The sequence below is a fragment of the Halichoerus grypus genome, chromosome 1 (genome assembly GCF_964656455.1).
Source record: "Halichoerus grypus chromosome 1, mHalGry1.hap1.1, whole genome shotgun sequence".
Lineage (NCBI taxonomy): Eukaryota > Metazoa > Chordata > Mammalia > Carnivora > Phocidae > Halichoerus > Halichoerus grypus.
The window spans coordinates 191,280,430-191,306,548 of record NC_135712.1 but is presented as its reverse complement, the minus strand read 5'-3'; the positions used below and the strand labels follow the sequence as shown (position 1 = coordinate 191,306,548).

At 37.5% G+C, this 26,119-nt stretch overlaps 1 protein-coding gene across 39 annotated transcripts in view; it reads left to right on the top strand.

Annotated features, from left to right (window-relative positions):
* The window catches only part of SLMAP (sarcolemma associated protein), a 154,410-nt gene extending 133,383 nt beyond the window's left edge, over positions 1–21,027 (top strand). For 21 of the 39 annotated variants that reach the window (XM_036071465.2, XM_036071453.2, XM_036071459.2 and 18 more), the window contains 7 exons: positions 2,607–2,729; positions 3,780–3,854; positions 6,519–6,839; positions 7,285–7,402; positions 11,490–11,661; positions 15,546–15,680; positions 19,122–21,027. In XM_036071465.2, coding sequence (XP_035927358.1) covers positions 2,607–2,729; positions 3,780–3,854; positions 6,519–6,839; positions 7,285–7,402; positions 11,490–11,661; positions 15,546–15,680; positions 19,122–19,214 — 1,037 coding nt within the window. In that variant the 3' untranslated portion in view covers positions 19,215–21,027. Of the gene's footprint in view, positions 1–2,606; positions 2,730–3,779; positions 3,855–6,518; positions 6,840–7,284; positions 7,403–11,489; positions 11,662–15,545; positions 15,681–17,650; positions 17,741–19,121 lie in introns of all 39 variants that reach the window. The other 18 variants (XM_036071466.2, XM_036071457.2, XM_036071447.2 and 15 more) reach the window with 3 other exon arrangements.
* The last annotated feature ends 5,092 nt before the right edge of the window (positions 21,028–26,119 follow it).

The window sequence follows — 26,119 nt, the reverse complement described above, 5'->3', positions numbered from 1 at the left end:
ACCTTTCACTATCATTATTTATTTTGATGCCCACATTCTCCCACATTTGGCCAGTGGGAGCCCCTTGTATCTTTTCAACATGAACCATTCTTTTAGCCCTTTGTTACTTTCTGACACAAAAGGTGTTCTACATTCATTTTGTGCTTTCCCACCCTTAGTTAGCACTGAAATCAACAATTTCTCCAAAGAGCTCTAGTTCTTTTTTAGTGGAGAATAGTATTTAGAAACCAAGATCTGAGTATTTGGTGTGCTTATTACTTCTAGGCCCACTCAGTAGACATTTAAGAAATAGATGTACACATATACTTATGCTCATACATATATGTGTATCTATATACAGAGTCTCACATACCTATATTTAATTTCTACATCTGCATTTGTCTATACGTTCAGATCTATTAGAGTTCATACTCTAATCCTACCCTATACCACAGGATTAATTCTGTCTTCCCTATTTCCATATAGTTAATTCTGTTCTCCAACAGTAAGAAACCTGTCTCTCTTTATCTACAATATATTTATTTATTTGATCACTTTTAGAATACACAAAAAGCAGTTTCAGAGCTACTAACCAGTGCTTCTGTGGAAAAGAGGTCTACATACAGATTTTTTTTTTCTTGGTTATCAAATTATTAGCCTGGAACAGTAGTTCTCAACATGGAGCAGTTTTACCCCCAAAGGGACATTTGGCAATATATGGAAACATTTTGGTTGTTACAACTCAGAGGGAGTGCTGCTGGCATCTAGTAGGTAGGGACCAGGGAAACTTCTAAACATGCTGGAATCCACAGGACAGCCCCCAGAACAAAGAATTATTCAGCCCCAAATGTCAAAAGTGCCAAGGTTAAAAAAACACAAATATACTACTAAGAAATTATCTATTGAAGGATGTTATGTATGTATGTTTTGTTTTTTTGCTAAACCGCTTGAAAATAAGATGTAGGCATCATGACACTTACTTCCTAAATACTCCTGATAATAAGGACATAATGACAAATCCAGAGGTGGGCAGCTAGGACTTTTGCAGACTCCAATGTGTGGTGTTGGAAGAGAAGTGTTGTAGTTGCTGTGACAGTTCTCCTGCCACTGGAAAATCTCTCTCTCTCTCTCTTTACATGCCTTCCCCCTTACCAAGAGACCATTTGAAGGAAGAATTGATAGGTTGACTACAATAAATGAAACCAGAGTCAAATTTACTTTTTCCTGCAGGAAAAAGTTAGATTTAGTCTGAGTATGAAAATATGTGTATGTAACATCTAAGACCTGCTGTGATCATATTGTGAAATTTTATTCTTAGCTCTTTCTTTTAAAGATTTTATTTTTTTTTTAAGATTTTATTTATTTGAGGGCGCCTGGGTGGCTCAGATGGTTAAGCATCTGCCTTTTGCTCAGGTCATGATCCCAGGGTCCTGGGATTGAGTTCTGCATTGGGCTCCCTGCTCCTTGGGAGCCTGCTTCTCCCTCTGCCTCTCTCTCTCTATGCCTCTCATGAATAAATAAATAAAATCTTTTTTAAAAAAAAGATTTTATTTATTTGAGAAAGGGAAAGAGAGCATGAGTTGGGGGAGGGGGAGAGGGAGAGAATCTCAAGCCAACTCCTCACTAAGCCTGGAGCCCGCGACAGGCTCAGTCTCACAACCCTGAGATCATGACCTGAGCCAAAATGAGGAGTTGGACGCTTAACTGATTGTGCCATTTAGGCACCCTTAAAGATTTTATTTTTAAGTAATCTCTATAACCCAACATGGGGCTTGAATTTACAACCCCAAGATCAAGAGTCACGTGCTCTACCAACTGAACCAGGCGCCCCTCTTAGCTCTTTTGTAATAAAGTTGTTATGCCTGAGCTACTTGTAAACCAAAGTAATAGTCAAATAGAATGCACTAGAAGAATATGGCCTAACTGATGATATATTTATTTCAGGCAGTGTTCAATAGCAGAAGATATTAATACAGTGAAAGATGAGGGGAGTTACAAGAGAGTAAAGAAAGACATTAGGGGAGGGGGCATTTTTGAGATGTAATGTTGGATCTAATTTATTTAGGTCACATTATTTAATAATTGAGCAAATATTTGTTATGTGTTTAGTGTTGGAGAAATACTGATGACGAAGTGAGCATGGTCTATTTCAGCCTGGTTTTTATTTTGTTCTCCACAAGGGGGAAATAACGCTAAAACACTTTTTCCTGAAGAAAAGTTTGTGTTTGTTTTTCCATTTCCAGTTAAGTTCCAAGTGAATTTTTTTCTAACTTGATATCAAGCAATTTCAAAATTGATGAAGAAGAATGCCATATGCCCATTTTACTGAATGTCAAGGCTTACATAAGCTCTACATGAGTGCAATGTATAATTAGTATTTATTAATATATATTTAATAATACCATTGCCATGAATTACTAATATATATTTAGCTGTACTTGTGTTCTTTCTCCAGGGTAAAATGACTAAAATGCTTAATATAATTTGCTTCTAAATTTTATTTAACTCAGTTGTGCTGTGTTCTTTAACTATGCATGTCTAAACATGAAAGAGATGGCTAATATTTGGTTGCAGAGATTATAGTGTGATACTAACTCTTGCTTTTAAAATAAACGTATTTTTGTCAGATGACTTGCAGGGTGCACAGTCAGAAATTGAGGCAAAACAAGAAATTCAGCATCTTCGCAAGGAATTGATTGAAGCCCAGGAACTAGCTAGAGCGAGTAAACAAAAATGCTTTGAACTTCAAGGTGAGATCAAGATTACATTGATTCTTTAGGGGATGCGGAAACAATGTGACATAACTGAGTCCAGAGGCATAGTATCTTGTTCAGATCCACAACTTTATTAGCTATGTGATCTTGGGACATTCACTTACCCTCTCTGAACATATGTTTCAGACAATATAGTGGGGAGAGTTACAGTTGCTCTACTTCCTTCACCTTGTTGATGTGAGTGAAGATCAAGAAGGACCTGTACCAGTGAAAGATCTTAACAGTTAATTACATATTAAATACAACAAAAGGAAAAAACAATGTATTTCAATTTCTAAGTTTTAGTTACACCTGATGTTGCTCCTCAGTATAAGATGACGGAAATTTATATGCCCTGTGATTTTATAGTGTATTCTTCGGTAAATGGAAACAACCAGGCAAGGTAAAGGTATAGAATCTTGAAGTTTCCCAACCACTTTCTTTTCTAGTAGTTTACTTATCCATAGTGTCATAGACTAGTGGAGTTGGTGATATTTATTCCCTAGAGCTTACATTTCCATATCATTCACAGTAACTACCTAGTTGCAGTCACTTGGTACCGTACAAAGTCTTAGAACAAGGAGAAAGTAAATGGCCTGTGGAGTCCTCCTGTTCTCTAAGATGGACAACCTTCCTGATCAGGAGGAAGATTCACATCCCCAGGAGGAACTGGGAACTTTCTGTTAGTTAGTACTCACTTGGCTGTAAACATGAGGGTTTTAAGTCTGTTTTTAAAATTTAAGGTCAAAATGCTGATTAACAACTATCAAGAATGCTCCTCATGTAAAGAATAACACATATAATCTTGGTGATATAAGGTCTAGAAAACTCTGCTACTTGATTGAATAGATTGATTACTTACTACTGTTTTGTGCTCCTAAAATCTTTAAACTTTTAACTGCTAATACTGATAATATTTACTGCTTAGCTTTTGTTTCCTTCAATAAGCTTTAGGTGAGAATTTCTTAGAAATTTCCACCCGCTCAATTCTGAATACTTCCATTAACTCACAAAATTAGATATACTGTATTTTATTTTTATTTTTAGCTCTTTTGGAAGAAGAAAGAAAAGCCTATCGAAATCAAGTTGAGGAATCCAGTAAACAAATACAGGTTCTTCAAGGTATGGAACACCCCAGGGCTATTTGGGATTATTATTGTTTGTAGTGATTCAAAAGGAATGGAAAGTAAGAGTATAGAGAGTTCCCATTTTTCATGTCTTTGGTTTGTCCCTAGAATCTGAGACTATAACTAGGCTCTTGGTGGGCTTTTTGTTTTGTTTTGTTTTAAACACAATTCCCTAGTACTCTGATAGTGGACACTTGGAGTGGGAGGAGCATGGGTGAAGACATGGTTTTGGTAAGACTCTGGGTTATACAGTGAGTTGCTACAGAGGGGGCCTTTAGACAGGAAATCAATTTGAGCTACTCTGTGCATCAGCACTTTTAACTTGGTGACATTATTTCTAATGCTCATAACATACTGCATTGAGGGGCACCTGGGTGGCGCAGTCGGCTGAACGTCCGACTCTTTGTTTCAGCTCAGGTCCTGATCGCAGGGTCATGAGTTCAAGCCCAGTGTTGGGCTCTGCACTTGGTGCGGAGTCTGCTTGAGATTCTCTCTCCCTCCTTCTGCCCCTCCCACTCGTGCTCTCTCTCTTTCAAAGTAAATAAATAAAGCTTTAAAAAAACAAACATACTTGCATTGCAACAAAAATTATGTATCACATGGAATAGAATAATAATCCCTGCAGTGCCTTCATTGGTAGAGGCTGCTCTTCATACCCACCATTTTGCTATCCCTTTGTGTGAGCTATCACAGGTTCATTGCAGAAAAGACCAGAGAGATCCTTGCCTGCCAAGGGTTTACTTCAAATCATAGTTCTGGTACTGTTAGGCTCGAACTGTGAGAGCCCTAGGGGAGATCTTTCTTTCCCAGGCTATTGTAAAATTCCTAAAGCAAAATTAATTTGTCTTCATTGTCAAAGAAGGAACTAATGTTATTTTTAAATTGTAGTTTGAGATGTAGGGTGAGAAGAAATTAAATAGACAATCTCAGTTCAGAAAAAACGGGGAATCATTGTATGAGGCCTATGATATTTGCCCTAAAATATCCCAGAGAAAAAGCAGTCTTTGGTGTTTTCTTTCTTATTTTTGAATGGGACATATGAGTTATTTATATATTTATTTTTAAGAGAGCGAGAGGGAGGGAGGGAGGGAGTGAGAGTGAGCCCGGGAGTGGGAGGGAGAGAGAGAACATTAAGCAGGCTCCATGCCCAGCATGGAGACCAACACAGGGCTTGATCTCATGACCCTGGGATCATGACCTGAGCCAAAATCAAGAGTCAGACGCTTAACCAACTGAGCCACCCAAGCTCCCCTACGGACGTTTGAGTTATTTAAAAATTTAAATTTTATTATGGTCAAGTTAGAATTTCTGGGGTATATTATATATCTTTTTGAAGAGAAAATTCTTTAAACTCTTATAATTTAATGCCTTTATCCATTAGCTTATGTAAATCTGATTTCAATCTATATTTGCATTCTGTAGTGCGTATGGGCAATTTTCCCTGAAGGTTCTGTAACATAGGGCTGCCTTTTATCTTAAAGCGGTCTTATCTAGGCATCATTGAGTGCCCCCTAGTGCCAGCATGTGTGTTTTATGACTTTATCCATAAGTGTATGGTCCTGTTAATCTCCAGCCATTGTGTCTTCAGATTCTGAACTTGTTAACCTCTCAGTGTTTCCTGCAAACTGCAAAGGCCTCATATTTTTTTTAACGCTTATTTATGGAGCAGCCTTCCCCTTTCTCAGCCTTAAATTCTCTTAATTATTTTAATTACTCTTTTCTACCTAAGGAACTTTTCTTACCTATAGTTTTCTTGTGTTATAGTAACCAAGACTGTTTTTCTAGTTCTGAACCAAGTATTTTATACAAATTGTTTCCAGCTCAATCCTTGAGGGCACAGGACCAGATCTGTTAAAAATACACCTCCTTGATTAGGCATTATTGATTAATGTTGTCAATTCATTAATTCAACCAGTAATTCTTGGTTGTTTGCTAGTATTGAGGATAGAGTATGCATGAGATGTACAGTCAGTGGAAAAGATAAACCACAGGCAAATATAAAATGTGGTGTCCAATAAAGGCAGAGTAATGGGCTAGAAAACGAGATGGCTATTTTTAGATAAGACAGCAGAGAAAGCTTCTTTAAGGAACTGACATTTAAACTGCAAATTGAATCAAGAACATCAAAGGTTTTACTAATGCATACCATCTGACCAAGCAATTCTGTGTCTAGGAATTCACTCTAAGAAAAAAATCAGGATTGCATTATAAGCAGTACTTTTTATAGTAATTAAAAACTGAAGAGCCTAAAATGTCTAAAATAAAAGATTAGTCAAAGAAGTAACAGTGTAATTTTTTTGTTATTAAAAGATATTCATCACCAGGAGGATAGAGAACATTATATATATTACAATCCCTCTCTGTTTTTGCTTTTATATGTGTATAAAATGCATATAAAAAATCTAGAAGAATAAATTCCAAATGCTAGAAGCAACTTTCTCTGTGAGGGAGAAGTAAAAAGATCACTTTGGTTTTTTACTCTTTGTGTTTCTGTGTTTTGACATTTTCTGCATTAAACATGGATTGCTTGTACTATTTAATCAAAAGCAACAAACAGCTCCTCCAGCCTGGTCTAGGCAGTAACTATAATCCCATTTGGGCAGTTCATTTATTTGTAATTGCTTTGGACAAAGAGTGATGGACCAATATACTTTTATAGCCCAACTACAGAGGTTACACATCAATATTGAGAATCTCCGGGAGGAGAAGGACAGTGAAATCACAAGCACTCGAGATGAACTGCTTAGTGCCCGAGATGAAATTTTGCTCCTTCATCAAGCAGCAGAAAAGGCTGCTTCTGAGCGGGACACTGACATTGCCTCATTACAAGAAGAGCTTAAGAAGGTGCGAGCTGAGCTTGAGCGGTGGCGGAAAGCAGCGTCTGAATATGAGAAAGAAATCACGAGTCTGCAAAATAGTTTTCAGCTTCGATGTCAGCAGTGTGAGGATCAGCAGAGAGAGGAAGCAACAAGGCTACAAAGTGAGTGTGCATATTTTACATAAAGCTCTTAATTCTTGACAATGATAACTTTATAGCTTGCACAAAATAACGATTTGGGCTGTTTTTCTCTTTGATAACAGTTTGGTTGTATAAAGCAATGTTTTTATATTGGGGCTATAAACATTCTTCAGGTCCACAAGTTCTACAATAAATTGAAATTTTTTACAATTTTATATTTTATTTTAATACTACTGAATTGTTTTATAAAAGTGAAGTGGGAAGAAAATATTGCTGAAGTTCAAGGTGATGGAACTTACCTGAGGTATAGAGGCCAAATAAACAGAAACCAAAGAATAGTCATGTAAAATCTACATGTTTTTAAGGGGCGGCAAGTATGTTTTCCTTTGAAATATTTCCCTTATCCTTTGAATTATTATGGAAGTTATGTTCCTATATTAATGAATATGTTTTGGGACTATTTTAGGTGAACTAGAGAAGTTGAGAAAGGAATGGAATGTATTGGAAACCGAATGCCATTCTCTAAAAAAGGAAAATGTTTTGTTATCATCAGAACTGCAGCGGCAAGAAAAAGAATTGCACAAGTATGCAAGAACTCTTTTAGCTTCAAAATACTTCTTTATCTTAAATTTTCATCTAAATTAAATTTAAATTTGATACTTAAATACCTTTTTAAAGCAAAATGTTCAGCCAGACTTTTTGGCTGTTTGACAGGTTAAGCACACTAACAATACTTCAGCGGGGGTTTTTTTTCTTTTTTTTTTTTTTTTTTTGGACTTCCCCCATCATCCTACATGTCCTTTCCTTTTGGTGTACTCAAGGAATACACATTCGTGGACTACAGCACCCCCACCAAAGCCCTAAACAAACAGCAAAGATCTATTAGTGATTGAATTTGTCCTATAAACTAAATGATAAAAATTTCAAATATAAGTTGTTTTTCTTTCGTGTCAGTGATTCCATCTGTTAGGGTAATCAGGAAATGACTATAATAAAGAATTTATACCATTGAAAGATACAAATTCAGCTTTTGAATTTCACAGAGTTATATAAAGAGTAATAATATATAAAATCAAAAACTCTCCAAAACCAGTTATGTCTTTCTAATATCCAGTACCTTACAAGCATACCAACGAATGCAATAAATTTAGACCAGCAAATTTAGCCGAGTCCTGTTTTCCCACCAACATTTGTTGTATAGTTTAAAATTGATTTTTTCCTTAAAAATTTGATCCATTCCATATTTTTATTTGAACACTATGTTCTAATTCAGAATATGAAAGTAGTACATGTTTATTATTGAAGCCACTCTTTTTTTTTTCCCATTACAAAACAATCCACTTTTATTTTGGAAAATATGAAAAATTTTGAAAAGGATAAAAAGCCAATATCACCCATAATCCCAAAGTGTTGTCTGTGGCTCTTTCACATCCAAGAAAGTAAAAATAAAAATATTCTCCTCGGATACATATAGAAATGTTTATAGATATGTGTATATACAGAGCTTAGTATGCACATATATTTCCTTATTTTGTCAGCTGAGAAGGCCTAAAAGTAACAACATTCCAGTAACCAGGAGCACACTCAGCACCCAGAGCTTGGTTTCTTTCTTTTTTTTTTCCTCAGAAACTTTATTGGTTATTTTTCTTTTATTTTCTTATTTGAGAATTATTTTTCCCTTTTTTTTCTTTTTTTAATTATGTTCAGTTAGCCACTGTATAGTACATAATTAGTTTTTGATGTGTTCAATGATTCATTAGTTAAGTATAACACCCGGTGCTCATCACAACACGTGCCCTCCTCGATACCCATCACCCTGTTACCCCCTCCCCACACCCTCCTCCTCTCTGAAACCCTCAGATTGTTTCCCGGGGTCCCTAGTCTCTCATGGTTCATCTCCCTCTCTGATTTTTCCTCCTTTGAATTTCCCTCCCTTCCGCTATGGTCCTCCGTGCTATTGCTTATGTTCCACATATGAGTGAAACCATATCATAATTGTCTTTCTCTGCTTGACTGACTTCACTTAGCATAATCCCCTCCAGTTCCATCCATGTCGATGCAAATGGTGGGTATTCATCCTTTTGATGGCTGAATAATATTCCATTATATATATGTACCACATTTTCTTTATCCATTCATCTGTTGAAGGGCATCTCGGCTCCTTCCACAGTTTGGCTATTGTGGACATCACTGCTATGAACATTGGGGTGCATGTGCCCCTTCTTTTCACTACATCTGTATCTTTGGGGTAAATACCTAGTAGTGTAATTGCTGGGTCGTAGGGTAGCTCTATTCTTAACATCTTGAGGAATCTCCATACTGTTTTCCAGAGTGAAGCCACTCTTAATTAATCCATTTCCCTCCCCACAGTACACCAGAAATGGGAGTCTTTACTCTCTTGTTAGCCTCTGTTTATACTCCTAAAGAGCATCAGGGTTAGCAGAAACTCAGTGAAGGTCAAGGTCAGTTCCCATAAAAACAAGCTTTAGGAGGAAACAAAGGACTAGATCCATCAGAAAATAGTAAGCCTCATTATCTGCTTAAAACAATAAAATTGTAATAGATTATACATTTTTAAAAATCAACTAGTTGAGGGTGCCTGGGTGGCTCAGTCGTTAAGCGTCTGCCTTCGGCTCAGGTCATGATCCTGGGGTTCTGGGATCGAGCCCCGCATCGGGCTCCCTGCTCCACGGGGAGTCTGCTTCTCTCCCTCTCCCTCTGCCACTCCCCCTGCTTGTGCTCTCTCTCTCTCTCTCTGTCAAATAAATAAATAAAATCTTAAAAAAAAAAAAATCAACTAGTTGAAAGAACAAGGTGCGCTGATTTTTTCTCTGAGATGCCTTCTTATAATACCATGTATTAACAATATTTATTGTGTCCTGTTTTTCCAGTCTTCTCATACATTTATGTGTAGTATGTTTTAAATGTTTAGAGATAATTAGTAACAAAGAGTAAACATGTTTGTAACATGTAAAATTTTGTAACAAGAATTCCAGAACCTGAATAGGACAGAATAAAGGCCCAAACACAACTGTATACACATGTGAATGTATATGTATGTACCAACTGATTGTGTTGACAGCACATTTGGGCAAATTGTTTGGTTTAAAATGAGTGTAAGATGATGCAGACATTCAAATTCTTCATATTTGGAATCTTAGGGAATCCATTTAGTTTGATATTCTATTAAGCAAGAAATAGTGATCTTTGATTACTAGTATTGATTATCTTACATTATTCCTGCCTTGGGATTATTGATATTTTAAAGATTTAAACTTGATCCTTCTTTTTTGAGATGTAATTAATTAGAATCTGGCAGGTTGTTAAATGCTGCATTTTGAATTACTTCAGATTTGTTGAAGTGTTGAAAAGCAGCAAACTCCTTATGAGTTAGAAGCATACAGTTTAAAAATATTAGGTCCCAGAAGGGTGGAATATATTATATCCTTAGTCAAAGTTGTCTGCTTAAACTCACATAAACTGTTTAAGACAAATTCTGTTTCCTAAACTTTTCTGGTTTAGTGGCACTCTAACTTTATTTGGCAAGCCTCCTCAGCATTTAAGTAGTATTTAGAAGTTAGTCTTTCTTTACAGAGTTTCCTATGCCATTTGTATATTGGACTGACGTCACACCCCTTAAGAATTTGCCTGGCATACAATCAGAATGGGATTTATACTCCATAGTTCCTTCGCTAACAATATTGAGTCTGAGTCTTATGTTCCATTCTGAGAAGCATAAAACTGTCATCTTGAAAACTTTATTCTCCTTTCTATTTCTGTTGTAGATGGGATCCACATTCTTTCAAACAGCTACACTATGTAGGTCTTTTGTTTTTTGTTGTTTGTGATGTAGAAGGAATTGAACAAAGAATTCTATTCCTGCCTATTAAGCTATTTTCCTAGTGTGTAAATTGGATTTTTTTACATCAAGTTATAAAAGTAATTATAGAATTTAAGCCAAAGATCAGCCTCAGAAATTACTGAATTCAATCTTCTTACTTGACAATGGAGGGCACTGAGACTCTCCTTGTGTTATTTGTTTCTGTGTAACATGGTGCCTGGCACAGATCTCCAAGCTCAGGAAATGCTTCCTCAGAGAAGGAAACTGAACCAGTTAAGTGACTTGCTCAATGTCCCACAACTGAATAGCGGCAGCACTGGGGTCTAGAACCCCGCCTCCTGGTTCTTTGTTTCATGCTTTTCCCCCAATTTGGTGTGTCTTTTCATTTGAGTAGGTTTATCTTTACTTGAATAGACAGTGGCTCCTAAGCTTTAAGTTTTTGTCCCCCATCCTATTTGTCAAATACTTAAACTAAATAAGAAAATAGTTGAAATATGTGCTGATTTCCTGGGGAAGCCCCACTCTGAATCTTTTTATGAAACAATTAATATAATGTGATATAACAAAATATACAATTAGTCATCTACTTCCACTTTTAAGATTTCAGTCTCTGTGCATATTTCAATCTGAAAATAGAACACAGCTTTAAACATGTAATTTTTTAGTATTTTAATGCTTTTTATTTATTGAACATATCTTATTCTCTTTTATGTATTTTTCCCTCCTCTGTAATTTACTCCATCCCTCCTAGTGAAATGTATAAGAAATTAGACTTCCTGCTATGTCTAGTTTCTACATGAATTGAATAACTGTCAATATTTATGTTGCAGTTCTCAGAAGCAGAGTTTAGAGCTTACCAGTGATCTCAGCATTCTTCAGATGACTAGAAAACAGCTTGAGAATCAAGTGGGATCCTTGAAAGAACAGCATCTTCGGGATTCAGCTGATTTAAAAACTCTTCTCAGTAAGGCTGAAAACCAAGCAAAGGATGTACAGAAAGAGGTAAAGCGAAAAGACATTATGAGCCCAATTATGGTTGGACTTAAAGCCAAAAGCAAATCAGATATTCATGCTAGTTAGAAATAAAGGGAAGCAGAAGTCACATTACCTGTCACAAAGTTGATACTTGGAGCATCTCTGCTTGATGATTTCTAGCTATGTATCATGGTCCATATATAGAGAATTCATCAGTAGGATTTGGTCTCAAAAATACAAATATACAAAATTACATTAAAATTTTTTCTCTACCAGTTAGTTGACCTATATGAGAAGCCCTTTGTATACCAGATTACTCAATTCATTGTTTATCTTTCAAAGACAGTATCATATTTAACTTAGAATACTTTCGAAAAGCAAACTGGGGCCACACCATAATGCTGTCTAAAGCCCTCAGTAACACTGGCCTGAAACGTAAAATTTACCTCATAGCCAGCCAGCCAAACACAAGTTCTGTGACCTTTTACTTTCTTCTCCTGCACTCCCACCCCATTTTCCCCTTCTTCTCCCCTTCTTCACAAATATGCATGCTCACTTTTCATGTCATTTTGCTTAAAACCTTGACTTGGGTGGCTTTTAAAAAAAATCATGTTAAAAATGGTGAGGGCTGATTTTGGAGTAGAGACCCCACGCAGCTTCTTCTGAGCAAAACCTTGAAGTTGACAACGGGGCAAGGAGAGCTGCGTTCAGTCCTGCTGCCTTATCCTACTCCCTGCATTGAGTCCTGGCCAGCTCAGGGGACAGAGAAGGCTGGTGCATCTTGACCTTCTGGTCGGGGCCCATCCCAGTTGTAGACTCTCTTAAATGAAGGATTCATTATACATAGAAGGAAGTTGAAGACAACTTTTTGTCTTTAATAACAAATTTCCCCAAAATTATTTTTAGAAAATCTGTTCAGTCAATGCAGTTTTTCTTTGCACTTCCCTTTCCTTGTAGTATCCTGAACGTGGACATGATTATTGTTCTTCTGTCTTCATGTTTGTTCTTAACGAAAGAAAAAAAAAAAAACCTGTAACATTTTTTATTTATGTGTGGCCATATTGATTTTGTAATATGTTCGTTTCTATCTTCTTGCTAAGGATATGCGTTCTGGGAGCAATCTCATTTTATTTAGTTGGAACACAAATTTTGTGCCAAAGTAAATATCCTAGTATTTAATACTGTAAGCACTTTGTGTCCTTCCAGTCCGTATGCCATATTTCTTTCAAAATCTGGGAAGAATGCTGTGGTTGGAAGATGATTCTGTTGTATGTTACTCTGAATGCATTGGCCGTTTTGTTGCATTATTTGTTTGCCTGTTTTTGGTCACTGAGCAATCAGTGAGAAACGCTTTAACTGCTTCCACAAATGGGCAGTGGCATGTTGTCACAGCGTCTAAATTGTTGATAGCTTTGGATTGCATTAAATGCAGCACATTTAAAAATATGTGTGAACTTGTCAATATGTTTCTTTTCTACTTTCTTGTTCAGTGTTTTCCATTGTGAAATGATGTGTAGTCATCACACTCCTTTGTAATGTAAGATTGCTTCTCTTTCTGTTTGTCCTGATGTTAACTATTGGATACTAGTCTGTAACTAAAATGTTCTTTAATGAGGTTCTTATATCTGTGTAATCCACTGCAAATGAATTACTACCTTTTATTAATGCACATATATTCTCTTTCAACATTTCCCCTTTGTTCTCCTTTCTCTCATAGAATCATGCTTAATGTGCACAGTATCATGTATCTTCAGCACTGTAACAGGCTAAAATATTACAAGCTAAGCAAGCCAGATATGATTATTTTTATGAAGAAGAACCAAAGGTGTTGGTAATATTGTGTGGTATTTTCCTCTTAATCAGAACTGAGCTCATTTCTCACCTTCGAGTTAGAAAGCAAGATGGGGCAAAATTGCTATCCAAGCCAGGTGTGAAACTAAGGCTGCAGAAGGTGACCTTTTGTTCCAACAATTAAATTTTATATGTATGGCAACTTGTATTTGAACATTTAACCAAAAAAAAGTACATGAGAAAGTAAATTTTAATCCTCAAGTATTAAGAGAAAAATAATGGTATATCACCTTTATATCTGACTTAAGAAAAGCATCTTTATACTTTAGTAGGTATATCTATAATTTAAGAATTCATAAAACGTTGGTACACAAGTCCACGGTGCAAAGACTGACTCAGGAAAGCTGTCTGGCTTCACCACCTTGCTGTGGGCCCAGAGCCCCTCCCACCCTGCTCACAGGCTGAAGGTAAACAGCAGGCTCTTCCTGACTGAGCTGTCTTCCTGTCACTCTGCTTCACAGCCACTGGAACAGAGAAATGATTAAGTGCTTTGGTGTAAAGGGCAGGCTGGATGTAAGAATAGTGGAAAAGGAAAGTAAGGGAGCATTTAGGTCAGCAAAGCAGTTTTCACTTACCCTTTATTAGTCACTGTTAAGAATCAGATCATTGAGAACTGATTATGTTCTAAGAGACTAGTCTAGGCACACTGAATTTGTTTTGGCAGCCTGCTGGCAACCTTCTGCCTTCTGGAAGGAAGTCCACAGACCCCAGAAAAAAAGCTGTCATAAAGTCCATGAATCTTATTCCATAGTTCATTGTCTGGCATACTACCCAGACTTGTTCTGGGAACACTATTAGGTAACAGGGAATTCCTTTTACATTTTACCTCCCTCTCAGTACCCGTATCTTTCTTCCCACTTACTGGTGGTCTTTCTGCTGATGCTAATCCCCCTGCTCCCACCTCTTCTGATTAATGTTTTTATACATTCGCATCCTCCTTAGTACTTCTCTTTGGAGTACATAATGATGAGCTCCTAATTGATCTTTCCAGAGTATTTGCATTATTCAGAAGCACCACGTAAAGGTGTCCTCTACTGAGAAATTTCTTGGAGATAGACTGAAAGAGGAAAAACCTTTGTGGTACGCTGGTCCCATGGTATATTTATATTATATTCAGTCCTTGTCTTTCTTCCTTCTAAAACCTTCAGAGGTGGCAGAGTGGGGCAGTGGAGGCTGAGACAGAGGCATAACCAACGGCAGAACAGTTTTTGCTCTTTGACTGAGAGCCCAGCTTGCATGTAAGATGCAGTATCTAGAAATAGAACCAGTCAGAATTCCTGCCTCCTCAGCACTTAAAGTAGAGGCAAGCCGTACTATGTCTTGCATTGACCTCACCTGTATTCAAAGGAGAACTTGTCTGTCTGAACGTCAGATTATATTCAATGAACAGTTTTTCAGAGCAGGAAGTTTCATGTTTCACTCTAGAAAAATATTTGTCAGGAACAGATTCGTAAAAATTACTTACTGATGCTTATAAGTTTTAGGTCGAAAAATAGAAATGTCCCAATCATAGTGGTTAGTACCTTAGATATATTTCTTTACATCATTTGGCTAGAAATTCATTTATCTGGAACACTTTACTACCCAGTGATGCCTGGGTGAAGAAGAGCCTGATGGGAGTTAGTTAGTACTTCTTACTTTAGGACTAAAATAGCTTGGCGGACATTTGTTACCAGGATATAAACTCAGACTTCATAACCTTGCCATTTAATTAGCTTACAAAGTTTTTCTGTACTTGCTTTTCTTTTCTCAGTTTGAAAATTATTTTACTTTTCTCCTCTAACTCACTCAATGGAAAGAGTGACCCTTTATATTAGAAACAGATGACACAATGGTGATTTCTCTTTTTTTTTTTTTTTAAACTCCAGGGCCAGAAAGTTCTTACATAGAATAAACTTAACATTAAAGACTTCCTATTATTAGTACAAATGATTCTTACAAAAACGTTTGACTTTGGTGTTGCAGGTGGCTAAATAAGGTCTGGTATTAAGCCTGACTAGAACCATAACTTCATACCCATTTTAAGTTGAGTCTGCACACTCTTTTTTCTTTGCCTTTAGTATGAAAAGACACAGACTGTACTCTCAGAACTGAAGTTGAAGTTTGAAATGACTGAGCAGGAAAAACAATCAATCACAGATGAGCTCAAACAATGTAAAGACAACCTGAAGCTGCTCCGAGAGAAAGGAAATAATGTAAGTCTTTGCAAACTTGGCTTAGCTTTGACTGAGAGGCAGGTGAGAGCCCTGAAATGGATTTTTCAGAGGACTTTATTGCTGATTTGAGAAATTAAGGCCTATAGTACATGAACTGAGCTTTTCATTATGAAATTCCATGATGGAATCATTGTGCTGTCAAATTTCTGAGTAAGAATTTGCCCCTTTAACTTGTATCCCTAGAAGAGCCTGAGGACTGCCTGGAGGAAGAGCCTTGTTTGCAAGAAAATAATTTACCTAAGAACTGTCAGATTTTCCCAGATGAATCTGAAGTTCTGTCACTAAGCCATTGTCTGGCACTTCATTTCTCCTGCTGAGAAATGAAACACTAAACCACCAGGGACCCACCTAAGAAAGAGTAGTACACGTTGATTCCTTAACATTTGGCTGTATCAAAAATGGAAACTTAATTATGGTTTTCATTTTATACTAATAATGTTCTCACTAAGGCATATTCCTAAAAAGCTTAGTGTCTTTTTGACCTCCTATAAATATTTGGGAGTATTTGTTGAGTTTCTGTAGGGCTGTGTGTGTGTGTGTGTGTGTGTGTGTGAGTGAAATTGGAACATTTTCATATAAATTGAGTTTACTATTTGTTTTTCATTTATTAGAAAGGCAGATGGTCTTTAAAAAGATGTTATACTAAATAAGTGTTGTGTTCTACGTTTTGGTGATCATTGCCTTTGTGGGCCCTAACTGATGGCTGTTCAGTGTAGTTGGTTGTGCTCTGACTTATTTCAAATCCCTGTCATGGCTTGGACACTGCAGTGGCGTAAGCCATACTCTTCCTACAGAGGAAAGCACTCTGCTTGACTTTGCCGCACAAGTACAAAAGAGTGATGTTGCATGGCCATCCAGTTACACAGTTGCACACAGAATGCTCATGAGTTGTGTCCAACTGTCCTTCACTAAAGAAAGTCTTAGTTTTTTAGAAAATGAAGGCTTGTTGCTTAGGTGGAAGCCCTTCAGAAGTTGATAAATTGGGTATGGAGGCTTTATGCTATAAGCAAAATTGATTGTATTTATTTTGAAAATGTAGATTACAGAACTCTTCTGAAATCAGATCATAATGGTTTGGTTACTTCTCTCTTTTGTGTTAATCATATCTTTCTGAGTATGGAATTTCAGTCCACCTTCTACTAAATTAACCTATGAAGACATCTAGCATAATCAGAATGGATCCCTCTGTACTATTTAGAGCCTTTCAAAAGTAACCTGGCTATTATTATTTATAGTTGTACCAATAATTGACCTTAAAGGTGAATTTCCTTTTTCTATGGTATTAGACTTAAGGTACTAAATTTTTCTCTGTAATAAAACTCATTGTAGTAACTCCTTCCAATTTTAAAAAATTAATTATATTCTGGTAACATAACTAAAAGCCCTGAGACTCAGCTGCCTGTCTTTATATATCAAATGTTTATCACACATTGTGTCAGATCTCTTGCTTGGTTTAGGAAGCAGGTATCACAAGGCATTTTATTTTTAAGCTTGAAAGCAGTACCATCTCAGGCAAGAGAGTTTTGGTTTAAAAAAAGGTTTCAGTAGAGGGATAAAATAAACTTTAGCCATTTCCAAGGGACTACATTATCAAGTAATGGATTCCAGCTATGGAACAAAAGTAATGTAAGGTCAAGCAGAGCATCAGTGGTGAAGTGCTGCTGTTGCAATGTCTTAAAAGTGCTACATTTCATTAGGGTATTAGGGGCACCCACATTGTCCACTGCCTCCAGCTGTCCCTTTTAAACTGGTAGTTACATACCACAGTCCCATCATTCTGGATTGTATTAGATGTCTTTAAAATGTTTGAATCAGTGCAAAACCTGAGTGCTATTACTTCTGTTACCTCAGTCTTCTTACCCTCCTTCCCACCCCCCTGGGGTCTAAATCATCTTATCTGATTTTTTTTTATAGCATAAAATGATTTTAATATCCCTTCCCTTCTTTAGCCTTCCATATTACAACCCGTCCCAGCCGTATTCATCGGCCTATTCCTGGCTTTCCTGTTTTGGTGTTTCGGTCCATTGTGGTAGAGAAAGGTACAAGCACTACTGTTGAGTCCTTGTCTGTTTGTCCCCGTCACCTGTTTGTGCCATATTTGTAATATAGTGCATGGCAAAACCACACAGGTATTTCGTTACCTGAAGCAAACCCTTCATTTAGTATGCCATGTATTGTGTCATACGAATGAATTGAACAATCAACTAATCACATAACATTTTGTCTTGTTTCCTTTGTAGTGCTGCTAACCATGAATTAATTCCAACCTAATCAGTTGTTAATGTGCTGCCTTTAACTGAGTCTTTGTCTCTAGCAAACTGGAGTAAACTAAGAATTGCTGCAATATTAGTACCCCCCTCCCAATTACATGTTTAAATGGATTTGAATGAGAAATGAAGCGTTTGCCTCTTTGAAGTTTTCAGCCAGCTTTCTTCCACTCCTCCTCTCCTTCTTCTTTTCCATAGTGTAGAGCTTCTTTTTTCAACCCTTCGCCTATATTTACACTGTGGCTATGAAGATGAAAAAGGATGAGATTAGCATAATGGGCCATTGGCTCACAATCTCAACCCCAATGTGCATTTACTTATGAGAGTATAAACCTATCCCATATCTCTCTGAGCCTTGATCTGCAACATCACAATATTTCTTTAAAAGCCAGTTTTCTAAATAAGACTCTCAGTATACTAGTGAAAATAAAGCTATCATCCAGAGCACGTTGATTTTATAATGCCCTCTGAAAGTTAACAGCGAATCGCCCGCCCATGCTTGCCTGCAACAGGCATGCGTGTCAGTAGAACATATGAGATAATCACATGACATTACTACATTGGACATGGTCTTTACCAAAAGTATCAAAGAGGCAAGGTCCTAATAGCACTTCTCTATCTTAAACCCCATCTGATCTTGTCTTCTGTGGTTTCACATTAGAGAATCAAAGCTTTGGCCATTTTCTTTGTTACCCTACCCACCAGCTCCTTGTGTAAAACTACCCCAACATACAAATCTGGTTTTTATCAAGAAATAAACATTTTATGCAGACATGTATTCCAGGCATCCATGTACATCAGTTAGTTGTAATGTATGGATACTGGAGTAAGTAAAGCAGGCTAAGCCCACAGGGTTTCTTAGAAATCACTATTAGGTTTCAACTGTAACAAAATTGAAAACTGCCCAAGACTTTTCTGAGCTGTATCAGGCTTCCACACAACCATCCTCGAAAAGCGTTCCTGCTGTCATGGCTCTCCTCACACCTGCACTCCCTCACCTTTCTTTCCTTTCTTTTTAAAATGTATTCTTATGCAAAGACAAGGTTTTTCTAATATTCTGTTAAATATTCAGGACTCTCTGGAACCAAGGGGTTAATAGGTATGAAAAGAGAGGGAAGAATGTGATATTGACTCTTGGTTTCTTTCCACACAGAAACCCTGGCCCTGGATGCCCATGTTGGCTGCCCTGGTTGCGGTGACAGCCATCGTGCTGTACGTGCCAGGTCTGGCCAGAGCTTCTCCATGAGAGCGTTTCTTGAGTCCGTACACCGTCCTCCCTTTAGAAGCTGGCATCACACTCATGCTGGGGACAAACAGAACCATTTTCTTCCTTTTTACCTCTTAAGACAGCAGAAGTGCAAGAATACAGCTGTAGGGTCATTGCTTTAAATTATATAAAATGTATCTATCTATAAAGAGGATATAAAATTGTGACTTTATTCTACTGTAAGCAATAATTTGCTTGCAATTTTTCATGTAATTTTTAAATTAGTATGTTGAGATTCTGAATATTATGGTGGCCTAAAGTAGGCTTCTTGGTACACCAAATTATTTATAACATTAAATTTATGGGTATTTTACTCTGAATTCTAATGGCCAGATAATTCATTTTTCTGATTCGATAACTACCCAAACCAAACAACCAATACATACATGGGAAGAGAGGCCCTGTGTGCTCAGTGCCTATCAGTTTGAAATATATACACATATATATATATTTTTTACATATTTACGCCATTTTTACTTGTTATAAAACCACTGAGCTATTGGGAACAAGACTTAGAGACAACTATTTGCGTGGACTTTTCTTTCTTTCTTTCTTTCTTTCTTTCTTTCTTTCTTTTAAGGAGAAATACACTTGGAAAATATTCTGTTCTAGTGATAATTTGGGGAATATGTGCACGCTTGTTCAGCCTTAATGTGACTTGACGATGTGGAGGACATCAACTTTGAAAAACTTTCCAGGAGAGTGTGTATTTTCTTGAGCAAACTGAAGTATTTCTGGGAGCAAAAACAGTAATTCTACAATTTCAGTGCAGTAAACCAAACTGTTGAGTCAATTGGAATGTAATTTATTAAACCTCATGTATTTAAAGAGATATTTTCTTTAAAAGCCAAGTTACTTTCTCATATACAGCATTTTAGGAAGCATGATTTTTTTTTCTATCATCTCTTCCTCCAAGCATGTTTAATTGAAGAAAGAATTAATATCTCTTTAGATAAGCTTTTACTGACTTAATTTGGTTATGATATTTCAAAGCTAATTCATGTTCAAGGTGAGCTGTTGTTACCTACCAACAGATTTCCTGGTCGGGTATGCAAATGGTTATTTTCTTTTTACTGTTGTTAATTGGGACTTTCTGTTTATGAGAAGCATTATTCCCAAGATTAATAGTGTTCCATGCACAGTGAAGCACCTAAGCACTGCTTGATGTTATAAATTTAAAACACAGAAGTGAAAGTTTAGCTATGGTTTTGTGCGGCACCACAGTTATGTCAATAAAATTTATTTAGGTCATAGAATATCCTAAAGTATCACATAGTTAAATTTTTCAGTCAATGAAGACTGGGAGGGAATGTCAGTGAATTGGCTTGAATGTTCTGTGGCAATCCACAGACCTAGCCAAATATTGAAATAGAAGTTTAGGATATAATTTGCCTTGTGATGTTTGGCAGTCGTTGTTTATACTTTAAAGGTTATATTTTAAGCTATTTGGGATTTGCTGTTGGGAGGATCACTAGATTCATGGAGGAATTAGTCACAAATGACTTGTAGAAAATGCTGTCGTATAGTTCATTTCATCATTTTCTGTTGCAGGAAGCCACTCCACCACAGAATGCTAATATGCCAGTGGTACCCAGTACCTCTTGTATATAGGTTATTGCAAATATTGTTCTGAAATGCTTAACTTCAGAATTACATTTTTTAAAGTAAATAATTGTTTTAAATCTATTTTGTAAAGATATAAAGTACAATAGAATTTCTGGAGTACAGATTAAACTATTTGCACTAACACACGTGATGTGCATGATTTAATAAAATAACTTTACTCTCCCTATGCATTTTTGAGTTGGGTATCATTGAAATTCTTAGTGTTGACTCTACTATTAGATTGTTAATAATCTTTTCTTGAAATGACTCCTAATGCAACATAATATATATTTGGTGTTCTTCAGGGTTTATTGAGCTGTTTCCTTCAAGTTTTATTAGCCTTTTATTTAACTTACTGCTCTAATTTTTTTCCCCTTTTACGATGGTTATTGTTAAAACATGACTCACTTGCCAGACAAGTCTCTTTAAAAGTAAAGTCTAGTATCAATATTTACTTTATTCAAATTGAATTAATGGGTTTTTGTAGTTACTGCCGTTTTTCTTAAGAATATAAATGAGCCTATTCATAAGCAATACCTCCAGTTTCATTCAGTTCACTTCCAGGTTAAATAAAGAGTACGATTATTCACTGCTACGTAGTGATAGTCATTAAGAAATTTTATTGTATTTTATTTTAGATTATTTATTTATTTGAGAGAGGCGGAATGAGAGAGAGAGAGAGCACAAGCAGGGGGAAGGAGCAGAGGCAGAGGGAGAAGCAGACTCCCTGCTGAGCAGGGAGCCCGATGCGGGACTCGATCCTGGGACTCCAGGATCATGACCTGAGCCGAAGGCAGTCGCTTAACCAACTGAGCCACCCAGGTGCCCCCATTAAGAGATTTTAATCATAGTAGTTAAGATTGAACAACCCTATAATGATACATTTAAGAATTACCCAGAGGTGCTACATGGCTGGCTCAGAAAAGGAAAGGAACGTGGCATGTGAAGCTAAACAGATCCTTCCTGGCATCCTGGCTGTGCCTGTTAGCAGCGTTTGCCTCGGGCAAATCCCTTATCTTCTCTCAGTCTCCGTTTCCTCGTTTATAAAATGGAGAGAGTAATATCTATATGTATGAGAATTAAAAAGGTAACATATGTGAAGTGTCATTCGAGTGGTAAATAAGTGTTTATGAGAATGTCACACTGGAAAAACTGCAAATATTTAAGTTTTAGGGGAACCAGTACAGCTGTTTAAAATGAATTGGTTGACTCAACTGTTGAGACTTTCTACTTGTGTGAATGAGATGTAACTGCAGTATAATGAATCCCGAGAAAGCATCATCACCTAGCTCTGTTCGTCCCCTTCATGATTGTGTCTTTGGAAAGTAATATGCTTAGTTTGATAATGAGCCAAGGCTTACAACAGTTTGGCATTCTTGTTGCAACTGCCTTCAGAGTCACTCTGGGTCACATGTGAAAACCAGTCACACTGCTGAATAGTCAGAGGCTTGTGACTAAAAATAGTATTGCCTCGCTTGATCTCTCACTTTAATCACCAGATTCGACCCCCAGTGATTCTCGGCTCTTTCCAGTGATTATATCTACTGTCAAAAGGATGGAAATCTGCTACATACAAACTACATACAAATCAACTTTGATAAAAATGTACAGCCTTGTTTGAAAAATTCACTTCTGGAAATTTTGAAAACATAATTGTGTGCACTAAATTTTGACTACCAGGACATTTAATGTAGCTTTTTTTTTTTTTTTTTAATAATAGTAATGGGTAAATAACCTGAATATCCAGCAGTGGGTCGTTGGTTAAATAAATTAATATTGCCACCCTACAGATTACTGTGCTTGCAAAGTATATGGGAAGATATTCATAAGGTATATTAAGGTAAAAAGGTTGCCGGTGTAGAATAACCTTGGTTTTAAAGAAAAAATATAGACATATAGGATATGTTTATAGCAGGAGGACTCAGATTTATACTCAGGCTTAAATAAGTAGTGCTTCTGTCAGTATGATTGTGGGTCGGTTATCTTCTCCTTTTATAATTTCTGATTTATTTTTAGTAGTAAATATATGTTGCTTTTGTAAATTTTTTTAAAGTTTTTTGGTTTTGCTTTAAATTAGAAACAAAAAGTATTTTGCAGAATTCCAAATTGGTTTCCATAATCAAATGAGTAAGTAACTTGTCAGTACCTACATTTAAAGGGACTGGTGTTCATTTGCACTTAATGAATTCTGGTGTGTTCATTTCAAAATCAGACTTATACTTTTAAACATGCTTTGTGCATATGTGTACATAGAATTAGAATCCTAGAAGAGGCCTTAACTATCCATTCTCACCTTTTTGCCTATCAGGGAAAAAAATCCAGGGAATTTTTGACTCAGAGTAAGAATAATTGTTATAAAATTGAGAATTAAGATGATTACTTCGTTTTTTGCTACGCCACATTGTATCCCAGGCTTCGATGGTTTTATATCCATTCATTTAGCAAATACTTACTGAGTGACTGGTATGGGGCACTGTGCTAGGTCCTGACATTACTCCGTCCCTGTGGTCACAGAGCTTTTGGTACAGAGGAGAAATAGAGGCAAGGAAGTTGGCATTTACAACACTGTGTAGTAGAAGATGACATAGGAGCCAGTGGGACCATAGAAAAGGGATACATTTCCTCTCACTTTCAGCCACCCAACCACCCAAGCCAGAGACATCTGGAGCCAAAGGTAAGTTTCCCTTCTAGGAGGACAGGGTAACAGGACTGGTTTCTCTCAAAGTACCTGGCTTTGCAAACCATTAAGATCTGAGATTGATTTTCCTAGAAAAGACATTGTGATTGGAAAGCATTTTTTAAAGATTTATTTATTCTTAGAGAGAATCTCAAGCAGACTGCTGAGCACAGAGCCCGACATGGGGCTCAATTTCACGACCCCAAGATCATGACCTGAGCTGAAGTCGAGAGTCAGACGCCTAACTGACTGAGCCACCCAGGCGCCCCTGGAAAGCATTTTTAAGGCATTATGGTCTGTCTTGGAGTTTTGCCCTGTTAAATGGTCTGAACTATACCTTGCAAGTAACAGGTTAGAATTAAGGTTTTTTTGTTTGTTTGTTTGTTTGTTTTAAGCCAGTGAAGTGTCATAACCAGACAGGTTCTTTGAAAGGCATCTCCCATTAATGGGCTGAGACATGGATTGGATGGAGCCCAAAATCCCTTGCACATGGAGGCACATGTTCACCATATCTTACTGCATGTGTTTACAGTGCTGCTCATCCAGGAGATTAGGCAGCTGCATATTTCTTCCTGAAAAGCATGTTTCAGGACGCCTCGGTGGCTCAGTCGGTTAAGCATCTGCCTTTGGCTCAGGTCATGATCTCGGGGTCCTGGGATGAGCTCCGCATTGGGCTCCCTACTCAGTGGGGAGCCTGCTTCTCCCTCTCCCTCTGCCTGCCGCTCCCCCTGCCTTGCACTCTTGCTGTCTCTCTGACAAATAAATAAAATCTTTTTTTTTTTTAAAGATTTTATTTATTTATTTGACAGAGACACAGCGAGAGAGGGAACACAAGCAGGGGGAGTGGGAGAGGGAGAAGCAGGCTTCCCACCGAGCAAGGAGTCCGATGCGGGGCTCGATCCCAGGACTCTGGGATCATGACCTGAGCCGAAGGCAGACGCTTAACGACTGAGCCACCCAGGCGCCCCCAAATAAATAAAATCTTAAAAAAAAAAAAAGATTAAGCATGTTTCAGCCCAGATCTTATAATACATCGTTTACTACCCCTGTCATGCAAGGACACCAGATCAAGTCTATGAAAAAGAGAACATTGAAAATAAGTAAAAGCAAAAGTGTCTGGGGGTGGAGGGTGGGGATGGAGTAGTAAAGGAATTTTTGCTGGTAATGCTTCTGCTGTCTACAGATGCTGTTGACTTCATCTTTTCATTTTGACTTCTTGAATTGGCCCAAGTACATCTAGGTAGCCAGATTTCATTTAGCAGAGATTCAGACTTTCACTCTATGAAATTACAGACTAAGGGTTTTTTTATCCTGCATTTTTATGTATGTCCCATCATCTTGTTCCACGTAGAATTTGAAGCAGGGCTGCCTGCTTGAACAGCATACCTGTCCCTCTTAAGTTGGCAGGGATCCATTTCTGCAAGACTGAGAACACTTCTTGGTGGCAGGCTCTTCAAGCATCTAAGGAAGGGGCATCAAAGGCACGAAAAACCTCAGCCATTTCCACTTCTTGAATCCCAGGTTTCTGTTGTAAATTACTTCACCGTTGATCAGATCTTTGCATAATTATGCCATTCCAGTTTTGGCTGAAAACTTACTCTGAGATAATTAGCCTATGCTTATTTAACCACCCCCATCACAGAGCTGTCCCCATCCCCTGTCATGTACTCCATAACTAACTTTAAAGAGTTAACATGTTTTGGATATTTGTAACCAAATTTTTATTTTCCTTATAAAGTCAGTGTATGTAAAGCTGATCACATTTTCTTCTACGAACTAAATTTGGAATCGTTTTAAAGTTGGACAGTCTATCTTAGCACTTCATGTAGTTAATAAAATCACATTTAAAAAAAAACATGAGTGGACTTGTGGGAGCCAGTGCTTGTTGGAGGGGCACCTCTGCTCCTCCCCACAGCCCCATTTCCCTCTTAGATGATCCTAACACACCAAGGGTTTTTCTTCTCAGTGCTTCAGCATGTACATGTTTTCATCCACGCAACACCAGCTAAATGTTTAACCCCCAATGTCAGTTAATGGTCTGACTTTCAACAAGACCATATTTAAGTTTCAAGCAGTTTGAGATGAGTGTTCAAATTGTACTTGTGGGGGCACCTGGGTGGCGAAGTCAGTTAAACATCTGACTCCTGGTTTCGGCTTAGATAGTGATCTCAGGGTCGTGAGATCCAGCCCCGAGGCAGGCTTTGCACTCAGCGTGGGGTCTGCTGGAGATTCCCTCTCCCTCTCTCTCTGCCCCTCCTGTTCATGCTCTCGTGCTCGCTCTCTCAAGTAAATAAATAAATCTTTTTTAAAAATTGTACTTCTGGGGGCGCCTGGGTGGCTCAGTCGTTGAGCGTCTGCCTTCGGCTCAGGTCATGATCCCAGGGTCCTGGGATCGAGTCCCACATCGGGCTCCCTCCTCGGGGGGAAGCCTGCTTCTCCCTCTCCCGCCCCCGCTGCTTGTGTTCCTGTTCTCGCTATCTCTGTCTCTGTCAAATAAATAAAATCTTTAAAAAAAAAAAAAATTGTGGGTTAGTGCTCCGTTTGAATGTGTATGCCCTACCCTGGAGCCTGTCCCTGACCCTCCCAGGCAGAGATGGGCACT